Source organism: Oryx dammah, unplaced genomic scaffold (assembly GCF_014754425.2).
Source record: "Oryx dammah isolate SB20612 unplaced genomic scaffold, SCBI_Odam_1.1 HiC_scaffold_28, whole genome shotgun sequence".
In the NCBI taxonomy this organism is placed as follows: domain Eukaryota; kingdom Metazoa; phylum Chordata; class Mammalia; order Artiodactyla; family Bovidae; genus Oryx; species Oryx dammah.
In genome coordinates this window covers 81,803,336-81,828,430 of record NW_024070212.1, presented here as the reverse complement: position 1 = coordinate 81,828,430, position 25,095 = coordinate 81,803,336, and the positions used below count along the sequence as shown (strand labels likewise).

Here is a 25,095-nt window from a genome sequence, read left to right as displayed (position 1 = left end):
CTTCAAGTTTTAAATTTTGGTCTGGAATCTCAATGAAATGTTTTTATAACAGGCTTCAGAAAATGGTATTGTTTTCTAAATTACATTTGCTTGCTTTTTACACATTATAACTTTAAAATGGTCTATATACTTTAAGAAGAGAAACAACAACTTACATGTGCAAATAAGGTTATGTGAAATGACACAATCCTTCTCATAAAGTAGGAGTAACAATTTCCAAAGTGAAAATACTTAATACAAAATGAAGTAGTCAGTGGGGGCTGGGGTGGGAAGTGGAGAACCACCAGGGAAGGCACAGGAGGCCTAGGTTCTAGATTCAGTCTTGTACTGATTAGCTGTCTATCTTAGTCCCAGCTTCCTTAGGTCTCAATTTCCTCCCTGGGAAGGAGAGACAGATGGCTGGCTATGCTTTGTTTCCATTTTAAACCCAAAGGCTCTTATACTTTACCAGGAAAGATCTGTCACTGTTCAATTTTCAGGACAATAACTAGAAAGTAAATCCCATAATTTTATTGGGAGAAAAGAAAAAAATCTACCCTAAGGGCAAAATTATACTTCATATCCTATTTATACACGAAACACAGAGAGTGAATGATTATTCTCTTCCTGGCCTCTAGAAGCTCTCTCTGAAACAGAGTCAACTGAAAATCCTAGGATTATGACTGTGCCAAAACATCCAGCCTGTGTTTCTCTCTGCCTTACTGAAAGCTGCTAGACAGTTCTAAGGTCGACAAATAATATTTGTGGGCAGGACCAAACTTCAGGTAAAAATAAGTACTTGTAGTAGTTTCAGGGTTGAAACTCCATCAACTTTCAGGTTTAGGAAAGGAGAAGAGAAGAGTGAAGTTTAAAGATCATACTGATCCTAAGAAGGACAGACAGTAGAAAAAATATACTTTATTATCTATAACACAAACTTTCATCATAACCATTATATAAACCTTTGTGCTCTTTTTGCTTTGATGTTATTTTTTTCTTGTGAACTTTGTCCTTTAACTATATTTACTACAAAGAAGCAATATGAATTGTGAACTGCAAGAGCTACGTGCATATACAAAAATGCTTTATAAAAAGTTAAACCTGCATTTCCTGATAAGCAAAAATACAGGTTTACAACACTAGATGATCTATTAAATCTCCTCGGGTTCTCAAATTCTCATAATTTTATACAGATAAGTAAGATTACATACACATATCACTTACTGTTTCTTTTAAACAGTATTCATGGATATGACTGTGTTTTCCTAAATGTCTCATTGGTAATACTCAGTCTTGTAAGTCTGGTTCCATAGTAATCTATAATGTAACTACTTCCATCTGAAGGTCCAACAATCTAGAAGAGAAAATTTGCAAATTACCCATTTTACAGAAGATACTTAAAAAATATTTTGAGTTTACTTCTCTCAGGTGTTAATAAAATTACTTCAGTAGCACCAGAAATATAACTTAAACTAACTCAAGCAAAAAAAGTAATTTAGTAGCTCATGCAGCTGACAAGGGCACTAGGGAAGCTCACAGGATTAAGAGAGCTGGGGGAACTAAGGCCTCAAGAACTGAAATGCCACACACATGAGGCCCTTGGTTTGGCCTCCCTGCGTTTATTCCACAGACACGTGTTCCCAATTGGTTGCCAACTTCTAGATACATATCTTGGCAGTTTCCAACAGAATGTAAAATTTTCTTCCTCAGTATATATGCATCAATTTCAGGGAAGATCTTTGACGGATGCGCCTGGTTTTTATGCCTGCTGCTGAACAAATTATTATATCCAAGGGAATAGGATTAATATTGGCCAAGCCAGGCTCCCTCTGGGAGCTGATATGACACACACACACACACACACACACTCATCCTAGGGAGATGATATAATATCACACACACACACACACACACACACACTCATCCTAAGAGTCTTGTCCATTTAATCACATTTGTGACAATCCACTTAACATGACCTCTACAACTTATCCTTTAAGATAATAATCTTCAAACTGCAGCCTTAGGGGTACACAGGGATTTACAAAGGAATATGCAGGCCCAGATAGCTGCAAGGGAATCCATTTTGAGATCCTTAATTCACATAAATACTCTTTGTGAAAATGATCCACCTGATATCACACTAGAATAAAAGCACCATGCTAGGTCCCAAGCCCACTTCCCTTTCCCTGTGGTCCTTGCTCCAACTTGGCAACAGTAAAGCATACCTCCCCCATCAAAATACACTGAGTCTCATGATGGCATATTGCCTTAAGGTATAAAAATCTCTGATGTGTCAAAGAAGGGGATAATTCAAAATATTGGAGTCAGGGATGTCTTTTAATCAAGAGTCCAAAAATACTCTCTGTCACTTGTTTAAAAGATGCATTCCTAGTAAAATTTGACTTTTTTTAAGCTTACAAATGATTGGCTGATATCTGTAACATGTTTATGCTATTTTGATCAAACTGTATATCAATAATTACATTAAGTGGATATTTTAAATTCTATGCTATTTGTATTCTGTGGATACATTTTAAAATGGATGTAACAGTTTTATTTAAATATGTCAATATTTGCAAACTAGAAATGATATCCTTTGCAACTTTTTAAGCTTATGATGGAAAACTGAAATGTCAACTTGAAACATGCGAGGATAGGGGTTTCTTAAGAAAAAAATTCTTTTAGGGGTTATGCAACTGGAGTTTGAAGAACACTACTATAGAGCATTCATCATTTTAAAGATAAATTTGGTTTTAAAGGCTATTCAACAAATAGTTAATTCCTACAGTCCAGGCACCATGCTAGACATTATACAGAGAACAGTGAATAAGACAGTCTGCCAACAGGGAGTTTATTCTAGTGAACTATAAATGTTAATATTCAAATAACACTAGATACCTTGCTAGGTGCTATCATGTACTTGAACCTCCTCCAAAGATCAAATTGCTTTGTCTTGAGATTTATGAATGTGATTAATGAATTTAAATAAAAATTAAAACATCTTCAATGGCAAAGTCACAGAGGAAACTAGTATGTATATTAAGCAAAGAAAGAAAAGAATGGGTGACTAGAATTTACAACATGTTTTGAGACTCTACAAAAGAAACAAAGAAAAAGGAAAGCCTAGCAAGTAGAAATAGGTTAAATCACGTGGTTAAAAACTGGCCTAACCTGAAATATCTGTGTAGATTGGAACAAGACCTTTGCCCTATCATCTTTTTCTTCCTATGCCATCTCCTCTGACACTCTCACTTACTTCTGTCAAAAAAAAAAAGAAATCTCAAAAGTTGAAAATAAGGAAAAAAGATGATTGGATAGCCTTTTACCATCATGCATTTCTAATAAGCCTGCCCACAGCTCACTTGACTTTCTCAGGAAATATAACTATTTAACTAAAAATTGATTAGGGCCCAGATGTTTTACAGTCTTGGCAAGGTAGCAGGTAACATATAGAAGAATGATATATTGTCTTGGTCTTCTGTTCCCCCTGTCCTGTAGATAAGTTAGCCCTAAAGGTTACAGTTTTTATTACCTGGTGATACATGGTCCAATTTTGTATACAATTTAGCAATCTTATTATAGCATTTCTTTCCCTTCAAACTATGTAATTCTGGCTCCTCAACAACTGGTTCCATTGTGGTAGATCCTCTCTCCACAGATTTGATTCAGCCTGGGCATGTAATCAATCACCAAAGAGATGACAATCTATGAGACAAGTTCAGTGGGAGGCTTATCTGCTTTTAAGAAGGTGTGTGTGAGAGGAAAAAGGTGCTTTTCCATCTCTGAAAGTAATGATACAAGAACTGATCTTAACCAATGGAACTGAAGATAGCAAAGGGAAGGAAGGAAGGAGGGAAGAAAAGAGGGAGAGAAAGAAGGGAAGGAGGGAATAAAGGATTTGGGTCTTTAAGTTCTAAATTAACAAATCTTAGAACTACCAAATCTCCAGATTTCTTGGTATAAAAGATGTACAGCCATTTGTTCACTGACAACAAAGTATGAAACCTAAAATTATGTTTATTTCTCTGCTAAGAAATAGCCTGAAGCCAAATTCTACTTCATGAAGTATTTCTGTTTGATAAGCTGGGGCAGATTTCTGAAATCTATGGGGAGAAGAAAGACCACTTGACAATTAATGGACCAATCGGTTGCTACAGGCCTTCATCTTCCAAGAGGGGAATCAGGAGGGTCACTATGCTGTGAAAAGCTATTTATTCTATACAAAGGGGTGTAATGTATCTTGTGTGAGAAGCCCTAAAGCCATAAGAAAGCAACTTCATATCCTTCTATATGAGTTTCCTGAGGCTATGGTAACAAATAACCACAAAATCAATGGATTAAAACAATAGACATTTACTCTCACAGTTCTGGACCCCGTAAGTCTAAAATCAAGGTATCAGTAAAGCCACATGCCCTGCAGAGACTCTGGGGGAGGATCCATTCTAAGGCACCCCTTGGCATTGCTTGGCTTCTGGCCACATCACCTTGATCTCTTGGGGTGAAGGTCTTCACATCACCTTCTTTACTGTGTGGGTCTCTGTGTCTTTTCTACTGCCTCCTATAAGGACACTTGTCATTGGATTTAGGGCCCATCCAGATAATCTAAAATAATCTCTTCATATCAAAATTTAATCACATCTGCAGAGACCCTTTTTCCAAATAAGACAATATTCACAGGTTCCGGGGATTTGATACAGGCATCTTTCATCTTATCACACCCCTAGTCTATGAAGATCGCTGGTGGTGGTTTGGAGGAATTGGGTGAAATTTAATTTCTTCTTTCCTGTCATTTCTGATTGTTTTCAACCATGAAATTTTATTTGCAGCTTAAATGCAAAAAGAACTTTGAACTGTTTACTTAAAGAAGTAAACTTTTCAATAGGTAGAAAGACTATAGCAAGAAGAATAAATCAGAAAACTCTAGAAGTTCACATTAAAGAATGTTAAGCAGTGATCACAAAATTTCCTGTTTTTCTGTTCTTAATCTTTCATCTCCACTATCAGTTCAGTTCAGTTCAGTTGCTCAACTGTGTCCAACTCTTTGCGATTCCATGAACCGCAGCATGCCAGGCCTCCCTGTCCATCATCATCAACTCCCGGAGTCCACCCAAACCCATGTCCATCAAGTCGATGATGCCATCCAACCATCTCATCCTCTGTCGTCCCCTTCTTCTCCTGCCCTCAATCTTTCCCAGCATCAGGGTCTTTTCCAATGAGTCAGCTCTTCACATCAGGTGGCCAAAGTATTGGAGTTTCAGCTTCAACTTAGTCCTTCCAATGAACACCCAGGACTGATCTCCTTTAGGATGGACTGGTTGGATCTCCTTGCAGTCCAAGGGACTCTCAAGAGTCTTCTCCAACACGTTCAAAAGGATCAATTCTTTGGTGCTCAGCTTTCTTTACAGTCCAACTCTCACATCCATATATCTCCACTATAATTCTCCATAATCCCAGTAGCCCACCCATAGGTACCCACACAAATAATGGGCATATATTTAACTTGGTATATGACTTGGATATTTATTCTTGAAAAACATTTGATTTTCTTTGGATATCCATTTTTAATTATCCAAACGATACTGTTGTAGATCTTGTTCAATTTCAAACAATTTTCACAGTACACTAAGATTTTAGGGCATTTTCATGGTAGCTGTATGTACAACAGGCAAGTGTTTATAGCTGCTGCCTGGTGTTACAGAGGATATATCCATTCTCCACATCTAGGTTAATTCCAACTTCTTCCTACCACAAACAGTACTACAACAGACAGAGTTGTCCCCTGTCCCCTGGTGGAGAGAAGGATGAACATTTGGGGGTAAATGCACAGAAGTACCTCTTTATATAGACATTAGTTATTTAGGTGATTTTGTGAATCACCTTTAGTTTACTGGGCTCATTTAACTATTAAATTCCTATTATCTTATTGATTTGCATATTTCACATATAAATTCCTATTGTTAGCGTCCCCAATGGCTCAAGCAGTAAAGAATCCACCTGCAGTGCAAAAGATGTAGGAGACATGGGTTTGACCCCTGAGCCGGGAAGATCCCCTGAAGGAGGAAATGGCAACCCACTCCAGTATTCCTGCCTGGAGAATCCCATGGAAAAAGGAGCCTGGAAGGCTATAGTCCATAGGGTCGCAAAGAGTCAGACATGACTGAGCCCACATCCCCCGCAGTGTTCTTTAACTCAGCCTATTAACTGTTACTTGGTCAGTCCATGGTATCCTTTTTAGAAATGATTAAAATTTCTTAATTTTAATGTATCAAATTAACTTTTTTCTTTACGGTTTGTTTTTGGGATCTTGTTTAAGAAGACAACCCATCTAATGTCATGAAGATATTTTCTTCAATTAGCTTTATATAAAAGTTTATCTTCTCCTAGGTAGTTACTCTCAAAGAACTAACTGAACAGGTGCTTAAACTGATACTTGTACATTGCAGCATTATTTACAACAGACAAAATGTGGAAACAACCCAAGTGTCCATCAACAGATGAACGGATAAAAGAAACATGGTATATACGTACAATGGAACATTATTATTCATAAAAAGGAGTGAAATTCTGATACATGCCATAATATCAATGAACCTTGAAAACACTGTGCAAAATGAAATAAACCAGACTTAAAAGGACAAATAGTGTATGATTTCACTTATATGAAATATCTAGACAGCAAGCAAATTCTTTGGGATATAGTAGATTGGAGGTTACCAGTGACTGGGGGATGGAAAAAGAGGAGTTGCTGCTTAATGGATGCAGAGTTTCTGTTTTGGGAGATGAAAAAGTTTTGGAAATAGATACTGGTGAGAGCTGTGTAACACTGTAATTAATGCCAAAGAACCGTACACTTAAACAGGTTAAAATGACAAATTTTGTACTGTATATATATTTTTTACCACACAGAAAAGAGCTTACTTTATTTGAACTTTATAATGTTGTAGTTTTGCTTGTAATTTATAAACTTTTGATTGTTACTAGAAAATGTATTTTTGTTTTTCTATATTTAATTAGCATTCTAACAAAAATAAGTTAAAGGAAAAAAAGATGGTTACCACTTCAGTTAAGTTTAGTCACTCAGTCGTGTCCAACTCTTTATGACCCCATGAACCGCAGCACACCAGGCATCCCTGTCCATCATCAGCTCCTGGAGTTTACCCAAACCCATGTCCATTGAGTTGGTGATGCCATCCAACCATCTCATCCTCTGTCGTCCCCCTCTCCTCCTGCCCTCAATCTTTCCCAGCATCAGGGTCTTTTCCAATGAGTCAGCTCTTTGCATCAGGTGGCCAAAGTATTGGAGTTTCAGCTTCATATCAGTCCTTCCAATGAACACTCAGGACTGATTTCCTTTAGGATGGACTGGTTGGATATCCTTGCAGTCCAAGGGACTCTCAAGAGTCTTCTCCAACACCACAATTCAAAAGCATCAATTCTTCGGTGCTCAGCTTTCTTTATAGTCCAACTCTCACATCCATACATGACCATAGCCTTGACTAGACAGACCTTTGTTGGCAAAGAAATGTCTCTGCTTTTGAATATGCTGTCTAGGTTGGTCATAACTTTCCTTCCAAGGAGTAAGCATCTTTTAATTTCATGGCTGTAATCAACATCTGCAGTGATTTTGGAGCCCCCAAAAATAAACTCAGCCACTGTTTCACCATCTATTTGCCATGAAGTGATGGGACTGGATGCCATGACCTCAGTTTTCTGAATGTTGAGCTTTAAGCCAACTTTTTCACTCTCCTCTTTCACTTTCATCAAGAGGCTCTTTAGTTCTTCTTCACTTTCTGCCATAAGGGTGGAGTCATCTGCATATCTGAGGTTATTGATATTTCTCCCGGCAATCTTGATTCCAGCTTGTGCTTCCTCCAGCCCAGCGTTTCTCATGATGTACTCTGCATATAAGTTAAATAAGCAGGGCGACAATATACAGCCTTGACATACTCCTTTTCCTATTTGGAACCAGTCTGTTGTTCCATGTCCAGTTCTAACTGCTGCTTCCTGACCTGCATACAGATTTCTCAAGAGGCAGGTCAGGTGGTCTGGTATTCCTAACTCTTCCAGAATTTTCCAGTTTATTGTGATCTACACAGTCAAAGGCTTTGGCATAGTCAGTAAAGCAGAAATAGATGTTTTTCTGGAAGTCTCTTGCTTTTTCCATGATCCAGTGGATGTTGGCAATTTGATCTCTGGTTCCTCTGCCTTTTCTAAACCCAGCTTGAACATCTGGAAATTTACGTATTGCTGAAGCCTGGCTTGGATAATTTTGAGCATCACTTTACTAGCGTGTGAGATGAGTGCAATTGTGCGGTAGTTTGAGCATTCTTTGGTTACCAATAAGTACTTTTAAACCTAAACCTTATCAAACAGATGTGATCCCTTGGTTACTTACTGGCTTTGCCTTGTTGTTGAAGTCAGATGGCTTAGATAACTCAAATATCTTAAATTTTAAAATATTATGATGAATTAATGAGTGAAGAACAAAAACAAACACTTCATGCAATTCTATCAATGTATCATTTTACTATCTAATCCATTTAAGAGTTTCTTCCATATAAAGAATGTAAATATTAACACTGGCAAGATCATCTCATCTCCTGAAGATCTATTAACCTGGTGAAAAAGTAAAATGACACAGCTGTCTGCAATTAGATGATAATGATGCAACCTGTGTCCATCCCAATTCTCCAAAGAAGTAAATTCCCATTCTCTTAAAAGTTAAATTACATGTTTGTGTCTAGAGCTGACTTCTATGTCATTAATTTTAATACGAGACCATTAAAAAATCTAATTACTCACATTTTAATTAAGCACTAAAATTTCCACACAGTGCCAGAAATTATACAGTCAGATCCCCTGACTTCATTTGACTTAAACACTGATTAGTATTAATCCTAAATGACCATTATAAACATCATTCCTCAAGAAATGAATAAGATTCAGCATTCTATCTCCTGAGGAAAACACAACATTGGGCTCAGTCTCAGGACTAACTACTTTGTTTTTTGAACATTCCTTTCATTCACTAAATAAAAATCTGCCCACAGGTAAGTGAACTAAGTGAAATCTACCTAGTTAAGATCATGTGACAAAGTAGAGACTACCCAAATTATCATCAGTTCCCTCAGTTTTCCAGGTCATTTCCCCAATATATCACTCCAGAGTTAAATAAATAAGAGAAAACTTGTTGGAACACTTGGTATCTAGTTTTTATATCAGAGAAGGCAATGGCACCCCACTCCAGTACTCTTGCCTGGAAAATCCCATGGACAGAGGAGCCTGGTGGGCTGTAGTCCATGGGGTCGCTAAGAGTTGGACACGACTGAGTGACTTCACTTTCACTTTCATGCATTGGAGAGGGAAATGGCAAACCACTCCAGGGTTCTTGCCTGGAGAATCCCAGAGACAGGGGAGCCTGGTGGGCTGCCACCTATGGGGTCGCACAGAGTCAGACACGAATGAAGCGACTTAGCAGCAGCAGCAGCAGTTTTTATATATTGCTGTCCTACAGCTAGTGAACTATCAAGGACATTGACCAACATTTCCAGTACTGGAAACAGATTTAGAGTGATTACACATTTAGTCCTTCTTTTGATCAAGACCATGTATTTCATGGAGCAAGGGCACAGGTTATGTCTTTGACAAAATCAACTGGCTTACACAGAAGTGAACCTATAACCTGAATCTTACTTATGCTCTGAACTGAAAAGCCTAGGCTCTTAAAATTTCAGTAAAATTCAAGAATTTAGACAAGATAAAATCAAGACAACTCTTCTTTTATCTTCAGCCTGCAGTTCCCAAGGAGACATATATATATATACATATACATATATATATATATATACACACATATACACACACACACACACACACATATATATATAGGCTGCCCAGCATGGCTTATGGCTTATGGGATTTTAGTTCCCCGATCATGGACTGAAATAGGTCCTTGGCAGTGAGAGCATGGAGTCCTAACCACCAGACTGCCAGAGAATTTCTCCAATGAGATATTTCTGATAATAAGTGGGATGTTATTCTCACAACACTTCTGAGAGAGTAAGATTCTAAGTTTCTTTAGGGCAAGGACCCCAACTTATACCTAAATGGTGCTGAGTCATTTTCACTTATGGTATAAAACCTACTATTTATACTTTATCATACCAACTTTTATTTTTTTGTTCATTAGCTCGTGTGCCCTATGAAATTTAGAACTTTAAAGACCTAAAGAAAAGCACTCACTTTAGCCTATCTTCCCTATAATTGGCACAAAGACACAGTTTTCACAAGTTACACTGCATTCAGCTCAAATCAGCAAAAATTTTGAGAGAATATGTTGAGCATACTATTAGTACTACAGGTGATTAATAAAATTAATTATTAGTTAATTAAATCAATCAATTATTAATTAATTAATAATTTAATTTAAAATTAATTATCTTCCCCAAGGAATTTATGTGTGAAAAATCAAACCTGGTATGTAAAAGCTAAAAAAAAAAAATACAAAAACAATATATAACCCAGTGCTAAACTTAGTTACACATGTGTGTGTATTCAGTGGCTCAGTCGTGTCTGACTCTTTGCAACCCCATGGACTGTAGCCTATCAGACTCCACTGTCCATGGAATTTTCCAGGCAAGAACACTGGAGGGGGCTATCATTTCTTACTCCAAGGGATCTTCCTGACCCAGGGATCAAACTCACGCTTCTTGCATCTTCTGCACTGGCAGGTGGATTTTTTACCACTGCACCACCTGGGAAGCTCCCCAACTTACATATATTGAATGCCAAACTAATGACATATTTAATAAATTTATTTATAAAATTAAAACTCTCTTGGAGATTATATTGCTTTGTATATTTTGCTACTTACACAGTTAATAGTCTTTTAAGGAAATCTACTCTGCAATGTTGATAGGAATGAAAATGAATTTTTTAAAATTATCACAAAGAATCTTGACATACTTCACTTTAACGATTTTCTACATTCCAACACATATTTCCATTTTCCCTCTACCCATCTTCATCTTTCTGATTTGTGGCTGTTTGGTCTCTACTTAACATAATAAATTTTCTTTTCTTTCTGTTGGTGAAGTACACATCAGTGGTTTTGATATAAATAAAAATGTTCATTGTGGGAGTGAGAAAAGAGGTTTAAATAAAATCAAATATTCTCATATTTTTTCTGATAAAAAGACCAAATTACCTAATTTATCCTTCATATGTATGAATATATGTAAGCATAAAATTAGTGTTTTAAAATTTTCAGACCTGCCTTATGAATAACTATATACACAGCAGTTATATACAAAGTTGTCTATAACTGAAAAATTGTATGCTATACATGTACCACTGATTTAAACTCTGTTGAACACACAAAACAAATGAATTAATTCTATGTATTGTTTTATACCATTCATTCACACAGTGCTATTTGCATATTTTTTAAGAAAAAAAATAAGAAAAACTATAAAAGTTTACTAACAGATAAACTCATGAAAGCATTTTTAGTAAGTATAGCTATATTTAAAGCTTACTTACCTTAGTAATATATGCATTAGACTTTATATTGTTTCAGTTCAAAGATGAAATAACCAGACCTCTTTTTTTAAGGAGGATTTTCCTGGATTTTTCTTATAAACACTGTGAAGTAAAGTATGTTTTTATAGGTTTTGAGTTCATGCACAATATAGTTCTGGGATCACAGCCCCAAAGAAAAAACACTGCAATTCATTGAGGAATAATACTTGATGGTAAAAAGAAAAGAATTAGGGATGGAGAAAATAAAGAAGAAAAGAATAAACAAAGATGATAGAATGTAAAAGGTTTATGAGAAACTGAAAAAGTATATCCAAGACAAAAATAGTAACATAACTTATGATATTTATAGTAAAAACTTACTTGACTGAAAAAATAATTCTCTAAAACTAATACAGTCAATATCACCTGTCAAATATATTAAACAACAGGTAGAATAAAGCTATGTATCTTACTTGGCTACTTTTGAAAAATGACTAATTTTTCCCCTGGTCTGAAAGCAGTCTACAGTGGTCATCCCTATTAAAATGTCTTATTTAGGGAAACCTAGTGCCAAGCCAGGCTTCAGCAATACGTGAACCGTGAACTCCCTGATGTTCAAGCTGGTTTTAGAAGAGGCAGAGGAACCAGAGATCAAATTGCCAACATCCGCTGGATCATGGAAAAAGCAAGAGAGTTCCAGAAAAACATCTATTTCTGCTTTATTGACTATGCCAAAGTCTTTGACTGTGTGGATCACAGTAAACTGGAAAATTCTGAAAGAGATGGGAATACCAGACCACCTGACCTGCCTCTTGAGAAATCTATATGCAGGTCAGGAAGCAACAGTTAGAACTGGACATGGAACAACAGACTGGTTCCAAATAGGAAAAGGAGTATGTCAAGGCTGTATATTGTCACCCTGCTTATTTAACTTATATGCAGAGTACATCATGAGAAACGCTGGACTGGAAGAAGCACAAGTTGGAATCAAGATTGCCGGGAGAAATATCAATAACCTCAGATATGCAGATGACACCACCCTTATGGCAGAAAGTGAAGAGGAACTAGAAAGCCTCTTGATGAAAGTGAAAGTGGAGAGTGAAAAAGTTGGCCTAAAGCTCAACATTCAGAAAGCGAAGATCATGGCATCTGGTCCCATCACTTCATGGCAAATAGATGGGGAAACAGTGGAAACAGTGTCAGACTTTATTTTTGGGGGTCCCAAAATCACTGCAGATGGTGACTGTAGCCATGAAATTCAAAGACACTCCTTGGAAGAAGAGTTATGACCAACCTAGATAGTATATTCAAAAGCAGAGACATTACTTTGCCGACTAAGGTCCGTCTGGTCAAGGTTATGGTTTTTCCTGTGGTCTTGTATGGATGTGAGAGTTGGACTGTGAAGAAGGGTGAGCGCCGAGGAATTGATGCTTTTGAACTGTGGTGTTGGAGAAGACTCTTGAGAGTCCCTTGGACTGCAAGAAGATCCAACCAGTCCATTCTGAAGGAGATCAGCCCTGGGATTTCTTTGGAAGGAATGATGCTAAAGCTGAAACTCCAGTACTTTAGCCACCTCATGCGAAGAGCTGACTCATTGGAAAAGACTCTGTGCTGGGAGGGATCGGGGGCAGGAGGAGAAGGGGACGACAGAGGATGAGATGGCTGGATGGCATCACTGACTCGATGGATGTGAGTCTGAGTGAACTCCGGGAGTTGGTGATGGACAGGGAGGCCTGGCGTGCTGCGATTCATGGGGTCGCAAAGAGTCGGACACGACTGAGCGACTGAACTGAACTGAGTGTAGAAATTCAAACATTCTAAATCTACCTCAATAATTTGTTGATGTGATAGTCTCAATTCTAGATATTTAAGAAAAGAACTATTAGTTCTGAAAAGTTCATGTATATGTGTACCAGAAAATCGTGGCTGAATCAACAAATAAGCTCTATAATTTGACATAAATAAAGCTACAAAGCACTGATATCACCAAAGAAAGAACCTAGTGTGAAATATTAACTAAATGGTTGGGTTTTAAAGACACTGAATTCTGTATACCTTAAAGAATCCCAATAGCACATTAAATTCCTTGGATCCTCATTTAAGTGAGAAACCCATTTCCAAGCATATGTGCAGAAGAACCTTAGCCTCTTCATGCCTGCTTGCCTGTCCCACAGTCAGAGAAGGCAGGATATTTGGTTAGGCATATGTTTATGAATAAAGACAGGAAAATTCCAACTTTAAAACCAAATATTTTCCTTGTTTAATTCTGGTATCTTATTGGTCCATATGTCGCCTCCTCCTCACAGTATGGTCCCCTCCTCACAGTATGTTACCAAAAATCTCCTAGATTTTGACTTTCTTTCAGAGCATAAGGATAACATCAAGCAGACAGAATTAAGGAATGGAAATACTGTATGAAAAGAAGAGCAAAACTGATGATAATCTAAATACACGCTGACACACTTGCTGAAGACATTAGGTGCTCCATAAATGCTTACTGAAATGCTGTTTTGTGACATTTGTTGTGATAAATTCATCTCTTCTCTAATTCAAGAATCCGCCAGAGTTAACCACAACCAGTTCAGTATAATTTAATAGGAAATATCTGGTGGACTTTTGAATGCTTAAGGTTAGCATTTCACAAACCTCTGCAGCAGGAGAAAACGAGGCTAACACAGAGAAGCAGAGATGAAGAGGAGGAGAGTGGTGAGCACATCATTTGACTGTATGGATTTGGTCTTGTCCAAGACCAGCCCCACTCCTGGATTTTCCAGAGCGCTCCCAGACATTCCTGTTTTCTTTTTTGGCTGCAGCTAGCTGGATTTCAGTTTCTACAATTTGCAACCAAGAGAAAATGGCAACCCACTCCAGTGTTCTTGCCTGGAGAATCCCAGGGACGGGGAAGCCTGGTGGGCTCCCGTCTATGGGGTCGCACAGAGTCGGACACGACTGATGTGACTTAGCAGCAGCAGCTGAATTTCAGTTTCTACAATTTGCAACCAAAAGAATACTAGTATAGAGAACCTGTCCAGTGCAAAAAAATTTTGTTTCTGCCTCTACATGTTCATACGTAAATACAAGACTCCCACCAGTATCCTTTTATAGTGAGTGACAATGCAGCTGTAACAGGAAAAGAGACAATAAGTTGGAAATATTTATAACCTTAATCCCTCTTAGAGGTTCATAATACAAATTTTTAAGCTTCTGAGTTCTCCAGTAAGGAAATCTCTGTATCTCAGTAGCACTCACATTTACAAATCATGGTTGAGCACAGATCCTTTTTAAAGAAGTTCTTATGTCTTTTAGAACTGCTAATTGAGCACAGGTTGGCAAGTGCCAGTTGAAAACAGGGCCATGGATCCTTTAGATCTAGCATCTGAAGAAAAATGAAAAAGCTTTCTAACATACTTAAAATGTACCTCAGAACGCAAATTTGAATGTAAAAGTAGTTCATCTTCTAGACTGAAACTAACTCACCTGCATTGAAATAAGAATGAAATCAATTAGGCTCCCAATTCCACAAAACCCCACAGTGCAAAACTTTAACAAACCTGGAAAAGAAGATAAAGTCATTTACAACCTGGAAAGCCTTATAAATATTAATAAACTTTTCCATTTCCCAATAAATCATTACATATACCACAAATGCTTTATACCGAGTATAAAATTAACACTTACAAAAAAAATCAAATCTTCACCTAAACATATAAGAGAAGTTTAAAAGACCCTCTACATAGAAAAACTACAAAAAATGAATCATTCACTTAAACAATACAATCTGAAGTAAAAACTCAATGTAATCTTACAAAACTTAAGAGAAAAGGCCTAAGAAAATAAATCTTTAAATCTCAGCACACAGAGCTACAGAACATCTTTTAGTCCTAAACCCTTATATATGTACACTTAATACACTGTAGATACAAATTTTAATATATATTTATAGTAGAAAGTTATACACTGTCAAGGCATAAAAAAGTAATCTGGAAAAAATACATTGAACTTTTAATTAAGTAGCAAAATGCTATTAGTAACCCAATTATCTTCAATTTATCCTATACGTTTTTCCTAAGCATCTTATGTTTCTTATTAGCTCTATAGTCAAAATCACCAATTCTGTGTACACCTCTGTCCTTGGCTCCAACCTTAGAGCTACGGTACTAAAACAGATGATAACAGAGCATAGAATCTAGGACATGTAATAATACAACATAAAAACATGACGATGGAATCAGAAGAGGCAGATTGAGGGTGGAGGGTGGGATGAGTAATCTCTCTTCTATATTTAAACCTGAGCTGCTCTCCAGACATCCCATTTGAGATATAAAGATGATATGAAGCAAGACTCTTCGTGAAAGGGTAGTTCTAAGCATCAACTACAAACAGATGCCAGCTAAAATTGTAAGAATGGATGAGATCACGTCCTGGCACACATTTGGAAATATACAAGTAAGAGTGAAATATCTAGGTAAATTAGATGATTTCCTATCCCCCCCCCCATTAATATTAGATATACAGTAGAACAATGTTCTAAGTACTGGGATAACACATGCTGGGAATAATTTCTAAAATATTAAAATATAGACACTACATAAATAATGCTTTTGGTTCTCTTCAAAACACTTATCACCTACCTCGTATTTTACATTTGTTTACCATCTGTCCCATGGAAGTCCCCTTAGAGAAGGGTCTGTCTTGTTTATCTGTCTTGTTTACTTCCGTGTCCTTAGTACCTACAACATTGACTGTTATGGGAGATGCTCAATATTTGTTGAAACGAATAAATTCTCTCAACCTTTCTGTTTCCTAAAGACCCTGAACTTTTTATTCACTATCTTATACAACAATTCCTTTAATTATTTTTCCATTAATTGCACTTTAGTATAACTGCCCAATGAAATTTATTCATTCATTCAGTATATGTATTATATCCATTCACTCATTTATTTCTGAATTGCATTCCTCTTCACAGAGTATTTTGGAAATATCACAGTTTCCCTTCCTTCAATTTGTTTATAAAAAGAACATTAAGAATGGATCATGGACTTCTCTGGTGGTCCAGTTCAGTTTGGTCACTCGGTCATGTCCAACTCTTTGTGACCTCATGGACTACAGCATGCCAGGCTTCCCTGTCCATCACCAACTCCCAGAGCCTGCTCAAACTCATGGCCATCGAGTCAGTGATGCTATCTAACCATCTCATCCTCTGTCATCTTGTTCTCCTCCCACCTTCAATCTTTCCCAGCATTAGGGTCTTTTCCAAAGAGTTAGTTCTTCCCATCAGGTGGCCAAAATATTGGAGTTTCAGCTTCAGCATCAGTCCTTCCAATAAATATTCAGGACTGATTTCCTTTAGGATTGACTGGTTGGATCTCCTTGCAGTTCAAGAGACTCTGAAGAGTCTTCTCCAACACCACAGTTTAAAAACATCAATTCTTTGGCGCTCAGCTTTCTTTATAGTCCCACTCTCACATCCATACATGACTACTGGAAAAACCATAGCTTTGACTAGACAGACCTCTGTTGGCAAAGTAACATCTCTGCTTTTTAATATGCTGTCTAGGTTGGTTATAGCTTTTCTTCCAAGGAGCACGCATCTTTTAATTTCATGGCTGCAGTCACCATCTGCAGTGATTTTGGAGCCCAAGAAAATAAAGTCTCTCACTGTTTCCATTGTTTCCCTATCTATCTGCCATGAAGTGATGGGACCAGATGTCATGATCATAGTTTTCTGAATGCTGAGTTTTAAGCCAACTTTTTCACTCTCCTCTTTAACTTTCAACAACAGGCTCTTTGGTTCTTCTTTGCTTTTGGCCATAAGGATGGTGTCATCTGCAATGATGTACTCTGCATATACGTTAAATAAATAAGCAGGGTGACAATATACAGCCTTCATCTACTCTTTTCCCAATTTGGAACCAGTCTGTTGTTCCATGTCCAGTTCTAACTGTTGCTTCTTGACCTGCATACAGATTTCTCAAAAGGCAGGTCAGGTGGTCTGGTATTCCCATCTCTTGAAGAATTTTTCAGTTTGTTGTGATCCACACAGTCAAAGACTTTGGCATAGTCAATAAAGCAGAAATAGATGTTTTTCTAGAACTCTCTTGCTTTTTCTATGATCCAACGAATGCTGGCAATTTGATCTCTGGTTCCTCTACCTTTTCTAAATCCAGCTTGAACATCTGGAAGTTCATGGTTCATCTACTCTTGAAGCCTGAATTGGAGAACTTTGAGCATTACTTTGCTAGTGTGTGAGATGAGTACAACTGTGCAGTAGTTTGAGGATTCTTTGGCATTGCCTTTCTTTGGGATTGGAATGAAAACTAACCTTTTCCAGTCCTGTGGCCTCTGCTGAGTTTTCTGAATTTGCTGGCAAATTGAGTGCAGCACTTTAACAGCATCATCTTTTAGGATGTGAAATAGCTCAGCTGGAATTCCATCATTTCCACTAGCCTTGTTTGTAGTGATGCTTCCTAAGGCCCACTTGACTTCGCACTCCAGGATGTCTGGCTCTAGGTGAGTGATCACACCGTCGTGGTTATCTGGGTCATTAAGATCTTTTTTTGTACAGTTCTTCTGTGTATTCTTGCCACCTCTTCTTAATATCTTCTGCTTCTCTTAGGTCCATACCATTTCTGTCCTTTATTGCGCCCATCTTTACATGAAATGTTCCCTTGGTATCTATAATTTTCTTGAAGAGATCTCTAGTCTTTCACATTCTACTGTTTTTGTCTATTTCTTTGCACTGATCACTTAGGGAGATTTTCTTATCTCTCCTTGATAATTTTTGGAACTCCGTGTTTAGATGGATATGTCTTTCCTTTTCTCCTTTGCCTTTTGCTCCTCTTCTTTTCACAGCTAGTTATAAGACCTCCTCAGACAACCATTTTGCTTCCTAAGGCCCACATGACTTCGCATTCTGGTGGTCCAGTGCTTAAGAATTTGCCTGCCAACATAGGGGTCATATGTTTGATCCCTGGTCCAGGAATATTTCACAGGCCATTGGGCAACTAAGCCCTTGCACTACAACTACTGAGGCTGCAAGCCACAACTAGAAAGCAGACCCCACTCACCACAACTAGAGAAAGCCCACATGCAACAACAAAGACCCAGCACAGCCAAAAAAAAAAAAAGAAAAACGTTTGTCTTCAATGAACTGCTACTCTATGAAGAAAATGGAACTGTGCCAGCACCTTTGCCTTCATGATGCCCTCTTCCAATGGTGGTCTTCTTGCAGCTCTTCTCATCTCAGGGTACTTCTTCAGAGCATTCTTTAAGCATGCCATTCCCCCCAACAGGCCCAGCACTCTAGCACACGTCTCCTATTTATTTCCATCACAGTGTTGATCAGAAATAATTTCTTGGTTTGTTCATTAATTCTCTGTCTTCCTATGCCATGTAAACTCCTGAAGACAGGGTTCTCATCTGTCTTATTCAAGTCATTTCCTTGAACAGTATGGCAGAGTTTGATGAATATTTGTTGTATGACTATCAAAAAACTAGAAACAATCTATGATCAACTTGAAAAACACAAAGTAGCATACACTTTAAACAGCATTTATTAAAACTGAAAATGATCACGACCCTGTGGTGCTCCTGGCCTTTCTGTTCCTGTTTTCTTTTTTGAAGGGAAGAGAATCCAACCTCCATGATCTTTCCTGAGTTCCAAACAGCAGATGTGAACAGTTGCTAATCAGGGGAGGAGCAGCCAACAATCCAACAAAGTCCAGGAATCAGAGAGGCTCATCAATATTACGGCTTCCCTGATAGTTCAGTTGAAAAAGAATGTGCTTGCAACGCAGGAGACCCTGGTTTGATTCCTAGGTTGGGAAGCTCCCCTGGAGAGAGGATAGGCTACCCACTCCAGTATTCTTGGGCTTCCCTTGTGGCTCAACTGGTGAAAGAATCTGCCCATAATCAGGAGATCTGGGTTGGGAAGATCAACTGGAGAAGGGCAAGGGTACCCACTCCAGTATTCTGGCCAGAATTCCATGGACTATATAGTCCATGGGGTCACAAAGAGTCCACAACTGAGTGACTTTCACTTTTTTCACTTTTCTTCAAGATTAACTGAGACCAGATTAGAGGAGTGCAGGCCCTGCACACATGCTAACTTGTCAGCAACCCTACCCTTGAAACTAGTGCTATAAAACTCCTCATCAAATCCTCCTGGGTTGGGACACATAGGTCTTGAGGGCAGGGGTCTGTCGTGTCCCTCCTTGTCTGGCAAAGCAATAAAGCTATTCTTTTCTACTTCATCCAAAACTCTGTCTGCAAGATTCGATTTGGCACTGGTATACAGAGGGCAATCTTTTTGATATGAAAACCAATGCAAACCATTGCTTGTATGTATCTCATTATTTGGAGCACCAAAGCTAATTTTTAAAAGATGGAGGGAGGGATTTGTGAACAACCAAAAGTAGACTGACTTTTTTATCCAAGTAAAAAAGTTGTTAGGTCTCTTTGTACAGATCCTATTTACTTATCTTATCAAGGAAAGAAATGATGTATTTAGATTTTAAAGTTTTGGAATTCCAAATAAAAATGTTTCTAATCAAGAAGGATCCATTTTTATCCTGAGTCATTACTGTTGTAGATATATTCTTCCAAAAAGATTATGCTGCCAGATGATATTCAAAAAGCTCATGTTTTCAGTGTACTTTATTTATACTTTAGTAACTTACATTTAAAGTATACAAATTCAATAAAAGGATTTATTTGGGTATAAAATAAAAAGTACAGAGATTAATTTTTGGTATTTAAAAAAAATTGGGGGTATTTTTTGCTTTATTACAGGTTGAGCCTTGCAAATATTCTTCTGTGTAACTATTTCAGAGAATGTAGATTATTTCATACTGAAGCTGCTGTTTGCCAAAGCCCAAGCGTTCTGTAATGATTTGGTAATTAGGTAGTTCTATTCTTTTTGTGCCTATACCAATAAAGGAGAGCTTTCAAATCTTGGAAGAGTTTAACCTACAAATCCCTGTACCTTTATTTGTCCCATGATCTGTGGATATAATATGCCAGTCCAAACTGGTAACTCCAAACTTAAAAAGAAAAAAGGAATACAATAACCAAAGATTTTAAAGTTTGGGGCTTAAAAACACACAACACTTTGTTATTCTCATAAGAAAATATTTACACTTTAAAGTAATATCACCATGAAAGGAGTATCTCTCCCCCCATTAACTGCTCCAAAAGAGCTATTATCTTTGAGAATCCATAATCTTTTGATGCTACAGATGGCCAAAACAAAATATACAAATTATTGCCATGTAAAGAAAAATCACAGATGTTAACACAGTTAAAAACACAAAGACAGAATATCAGAAAAATAAGGCTTCATGATGAAAAAAGGTTCAGCTAAAGCAGCGCAAGTATGAGAATAAATCAATTAGAGGAAATAATGCTATATACATAAAGTATCCATAAAGAAAATTTTTCTTAAAGGAATGTTTGGATCTTATTAAATTTAATTTAATCTCACCCTCAACACATTTCCCTTATTTAATCCTAACATAAAATTTATATAATGAAGAAAAGAGAGAGAGTTCCAGAAAAACATCTGCTTCATTGACTATGCCAAAGCCTTTGACTGTGCGCATCACAACAAACTCTGGAAATTCTTCAAGAGATGGAAATACCAGACCATCTGACGTGCATCTTGAGAAACCTGTATACAGGTCAGGAAGCAACAGTTAGAGCCGGACATGGAACAATAGACTAGATCCAAATCAGGAAAGGAGTACGTCAGGGCTGTATATTATCACCCTGCTTATCATGAGAAATGCTGGGCTGGATGAAGCACAAGCTGGAATCAAGATTGCTGGGAGAAATATCAATAACCTCAGATATGCAGATGACAACACCCTCGTGACAGAAAGCAAAGAAGAACTAAAGAGCCTCCTGATGAAAGTCAAAGAGGAGAGTGAAAATGTTGGCTTAAAACTCAACATTCAAAACACTAAGATCATGGCATCTGGTCCCAGCACTTCATGGCAAATAGATGGGTACACAAGGAAACAGTGAAAGACTTTATTTTCTTGGGCTCCAAAATCACTGCAGATGGTGACTGCAGCCATGAAATTAAAAGACAATTGCTCCTTGGAAGAAAAGCTATAACCAACCTAGACAGCATATTAAAAAGCAGGGACATTCCTTTACTGACAAAGATCCAGCTAGTCAAAGCTATGATTTTTCCAGTAGTCATGTATGGATGTGAGAATTGGACCTAAAGAAAGCTGAGCATGAAAGAATTGATGTTTTTGAACTGTGATATTGGATAAGACTCTTGAGAGTACTTTAAATTGCAAGGAGATCAAACCAGTCAATCCCAAAGGAAATCAGTCCTAAATATTCATTGGAAGGACTGATGTTGAAGCTGAAGCTCTAACAGTTTGGCCACCTGATGTGAGGAACTGACTCATTAGATAAGACCCTGATGCTGGGAAAGATTGACGGCAGGAGAAGGGGACAACAGAGGTTGAAATAGTTGGATGGCATCACTGACTTGATGGACATAAGTTTGAGCTAGCTCTGGGAGCTGGTGATGGATAGGGAAGCCTGGTGTGCTTCAGTCCATGGAGTAGCAAAGTGTCGAACACAACTGAGAGAATGAACTGAACTGAACCTCACAGTGAAGATTCCTCTTTGATCTCTGGTGGGTAGCAAGATGGAAAGAATAAGATTAGTTTTGGTAGCTAGAAAGCAGAGCACTCAGAAACTTTAAAACTCCTCACTGAAGGGCTAATATAGAAGCAAAGTACTACAGTAAATAAAGCATGATCTCTTGAGCCAGAGTATTTGGGTTCAAATTCAGGTCACTAGCTGAGTGTCCTTGGGTAAATCTCTTAATCTCATGACAAGTTCCCTATCCATAAAACAATGATGATAACAAATATATCAGAGTATAAAGCAAGGCCTCCGGAGGTAGCAAATCCTTTAACCTCTTTGGTGACAATTTCCCTACCTGTTAAAGCAGATTTAAACAAGATGATAAACTCAGAGAGTTTTAAGGCTCAAATAAGGGGAGACATGTGAAAGTATTATTTAAACAAAAGCTACCATCAAATGTGACTAGTTTTCAGAAGCATTAGTAACTATGGTAAATGTAAAGATTACAACCAGGAGGAAGGTGTGGGGAGGGATGCTAGGGGTAATAATCAGGCTATACACCAGCTCATACTGGTTGCTGCAGTTCCAACCCCAACTTCTCCTGAAAGAAGTAGTTTCTATTCCCAAAGTAACACTGATAGAGATCCAGGTAGAAGGCAAATCCTTTTGGAGGGATAGGAAAAGATATGCATTTATTCCTAAAACATTTATTGAATACCCAGTGTGTACATAGCACTAGCAATGACAACCCCAATCTACTAATGACTACATTGTCTTGAGTGTGTGTTTTCATAAAGATGAAAAAAAAAAAAAAAAAAAACAAGTAAAGTCAGTATCTTTTACCCAAGTTCACTACAGAGCTAATTGCTAGCTCTGTCATCAGAGAAAATCACTGACTATTCAACTCCAGCTACATGGAACCTGTAACTATTAATAGTATGCAGAGATTTAATCTATAAGAATAGGTACATTTACCTACAAGTTTCACAAGAAATTTTTTTTTTTTTTAATAAAATACACTCACCCAAGGCAGGGTATCCAAGGTAAAATCGATCTGCTCCCAACCATCCAAGGAAAAGAGACAGTGCAACCGCCACTTTGTATGAATAGCCATTCCTGCACAGAATCAGAACCTGAATGTCACATTAATATATTTCCAACATGTAAACATTTTAGAAAATAATGTTAATTATTACTGTTTGTTAATCTGTTCATTCATCCATTCAATTAATGCTTTTTGGGTGACTACTGAGTGCCAGGGACTATTTCAGGCTACTGGGATATATTAATGAGGAGAAGAGATAAAAATTCCTGCCTTTAAAGAGCTTACAATCTAGTGGCAGCAAGTAATAAACCTAAGTGAAAGTCACTCAGTTGTGTCCAACTCTTTGCGACCCCATGGACTATACAGTCCATGGAATTCTCCAGACCAGAATACTGGAGTGGTTAGCCTTTCCCTTCTCCAGGGAATCTTCCCAACCCAGAGAATGAACCCAGGTCTCCTGCATTGCAGGCAGATTCTTAACCAGCTGAGCCACAAGGGAAGCCCAAGAATACTGGCGTGGGCAGCCTATCCTTTCTTTAGGGGATCCTCCCAACCCAGGCATCAAACCGGGGTCTCCTGCATTGCAGGCGGGTTCTTTACCAACTAAGCTATGAGGGAAGCCCATAAACCTAAACATATTTTAAAAAGAAACTGTGCGTTAGAAAGTCATAAAGAAGGACTTCCCTGGTGGTCCAGTGGCTAGGACTGTGCTCATAATGCAGGGGGCCCAGGTTCGAGCCCTGATCAGGGAACTAGATCCCACGTGCTGCAACTACAATATCCTGTATGCAGACATGAAGTTTGAAGACCCCACCCCATATGTGCAACCAAGACCTGGTGTGGCCAAATAAACAAATATTAAAAAAAAAAAAGACAGTCATAAATGCTATGAAAAAAGAAGTGGATTAGGGTGTATAGGGAATTCAGAATGCCAGGAATACAGATAAGGGCCATTTAAGTGGAGTGACAAGAGTAAGCTTCATTGAGAAGGCGGTATTTCAGCAAAGACCTAAGGGAGGTAAGAGATTTAGCCATGCCATGTCTCTGATGGAAGAGTGTCCCAGACAAAAGAAACTGCTGTTGCAAAGGCAGCCTACCTGGCATGTTCAAGGTCTATTAATGAAGCAAGTGTAGGAAGAATGGAGTAGGAGAGGGGAAGAACAGAAGGAGACAAGGTCAAAGAGAGAACAGGGCAAAGAGGGCAGATCATGCAGGGCCTTGAATACCATTGTTAAGTGCTATAAAAACACCATTTTCTACTGTGAGTGATATGTGAAGCTACTGCAGAGGTAAGCAGAGGTATGGTGTAAAAATAGTCATTCTAGTTGCTATGCTGAAGATAGACTGCAGGGGAGTATTTGAGAGCTATTGTCACAATAATGTACGACAAACCTTCCCAGATCAAGAAAAGACGAAACCAGAAAGGAGTAAAACTGAGGAAAAGTAAAACCCAAAGAGTGTGGTGTCAACATGGATCTACTGTATTGCACAGGGAACTCTTCTCAATGTTATGTGGAAGGCTGGAATGCAGGGGAATTTAGGGGAGGATGGATACATGTATATGTATGGCTTAATCCCTTTGCTGTCCACCTGAAATTATCACATTGTTAATTGCCTTTACTCCAATACAAAATTAAAAAGTTAAAAAAGAAAAAAGGGTGTGGTATCTTGGAAGTCAAGTGAAGTCAGTGTATTAAGAAGAACAGAGTGATCAACTGTGCCAAATGTGACTGATAGATGATATAAGAATGCCTGAGAATTTACCACTAAATTGAACCAAGAGAAGAGCATTAGTGACCTCACAAAGAGCAATTCTGGCAACAATGAGGGCAAAATATAGAACAGAGCAGGCTTAAGGAAGACTGAAGGGCCATAGCAGTGCCGGTGACTCTGTCCCATCCTACAGCACCCACAAACGTGGCTCTCCCCTGCCCTCCCCG

At 38.0% G+C, this 25,095-nt stretch overlaps 1 protein-coding gene across 3 annotated transcripts in view; it reads right to left on the bottom strand.

The window, feature by feature from the left end:
• TM2D1 (TM2 domain containing 1) overlaps nucleotides 1–25,095 on the bottom strand; it is a 50,260-nt gene that overhangs the window by 2,859 nt on the left and 22,306 nt on the right. Inside the window, exons 4-6 of one of the 3 annotated variants that reach the window (XM_040232713.1) lie at nucleotides 23,135–23,226; nucleotides 14,977–15,050; nucleotides 1,191–1,333 (exon numbers count right to left, since the gene is read on the bottom strand). In XM_040232713.1, coding sequence (XP_040088647.1) covers nucleotides 1,223–1,333; nucleotides 14,977–15,050; nucleotides 23,135–23,226 — 277 coding nt within the window. In that variant the 3' untranslated portion in view covers nucleotides 1,191–1,222. The remainder of the gene's footprint in view (nucleotides 1–1,190; nucleotides 1,334–14,976; nucleotides 15,051–23,134; nucleotides 23,227–25,095) is intronic. The other 2 variants (XM_040232712.1, XM_040232711.1) reach the window with 2 other exon arrangements.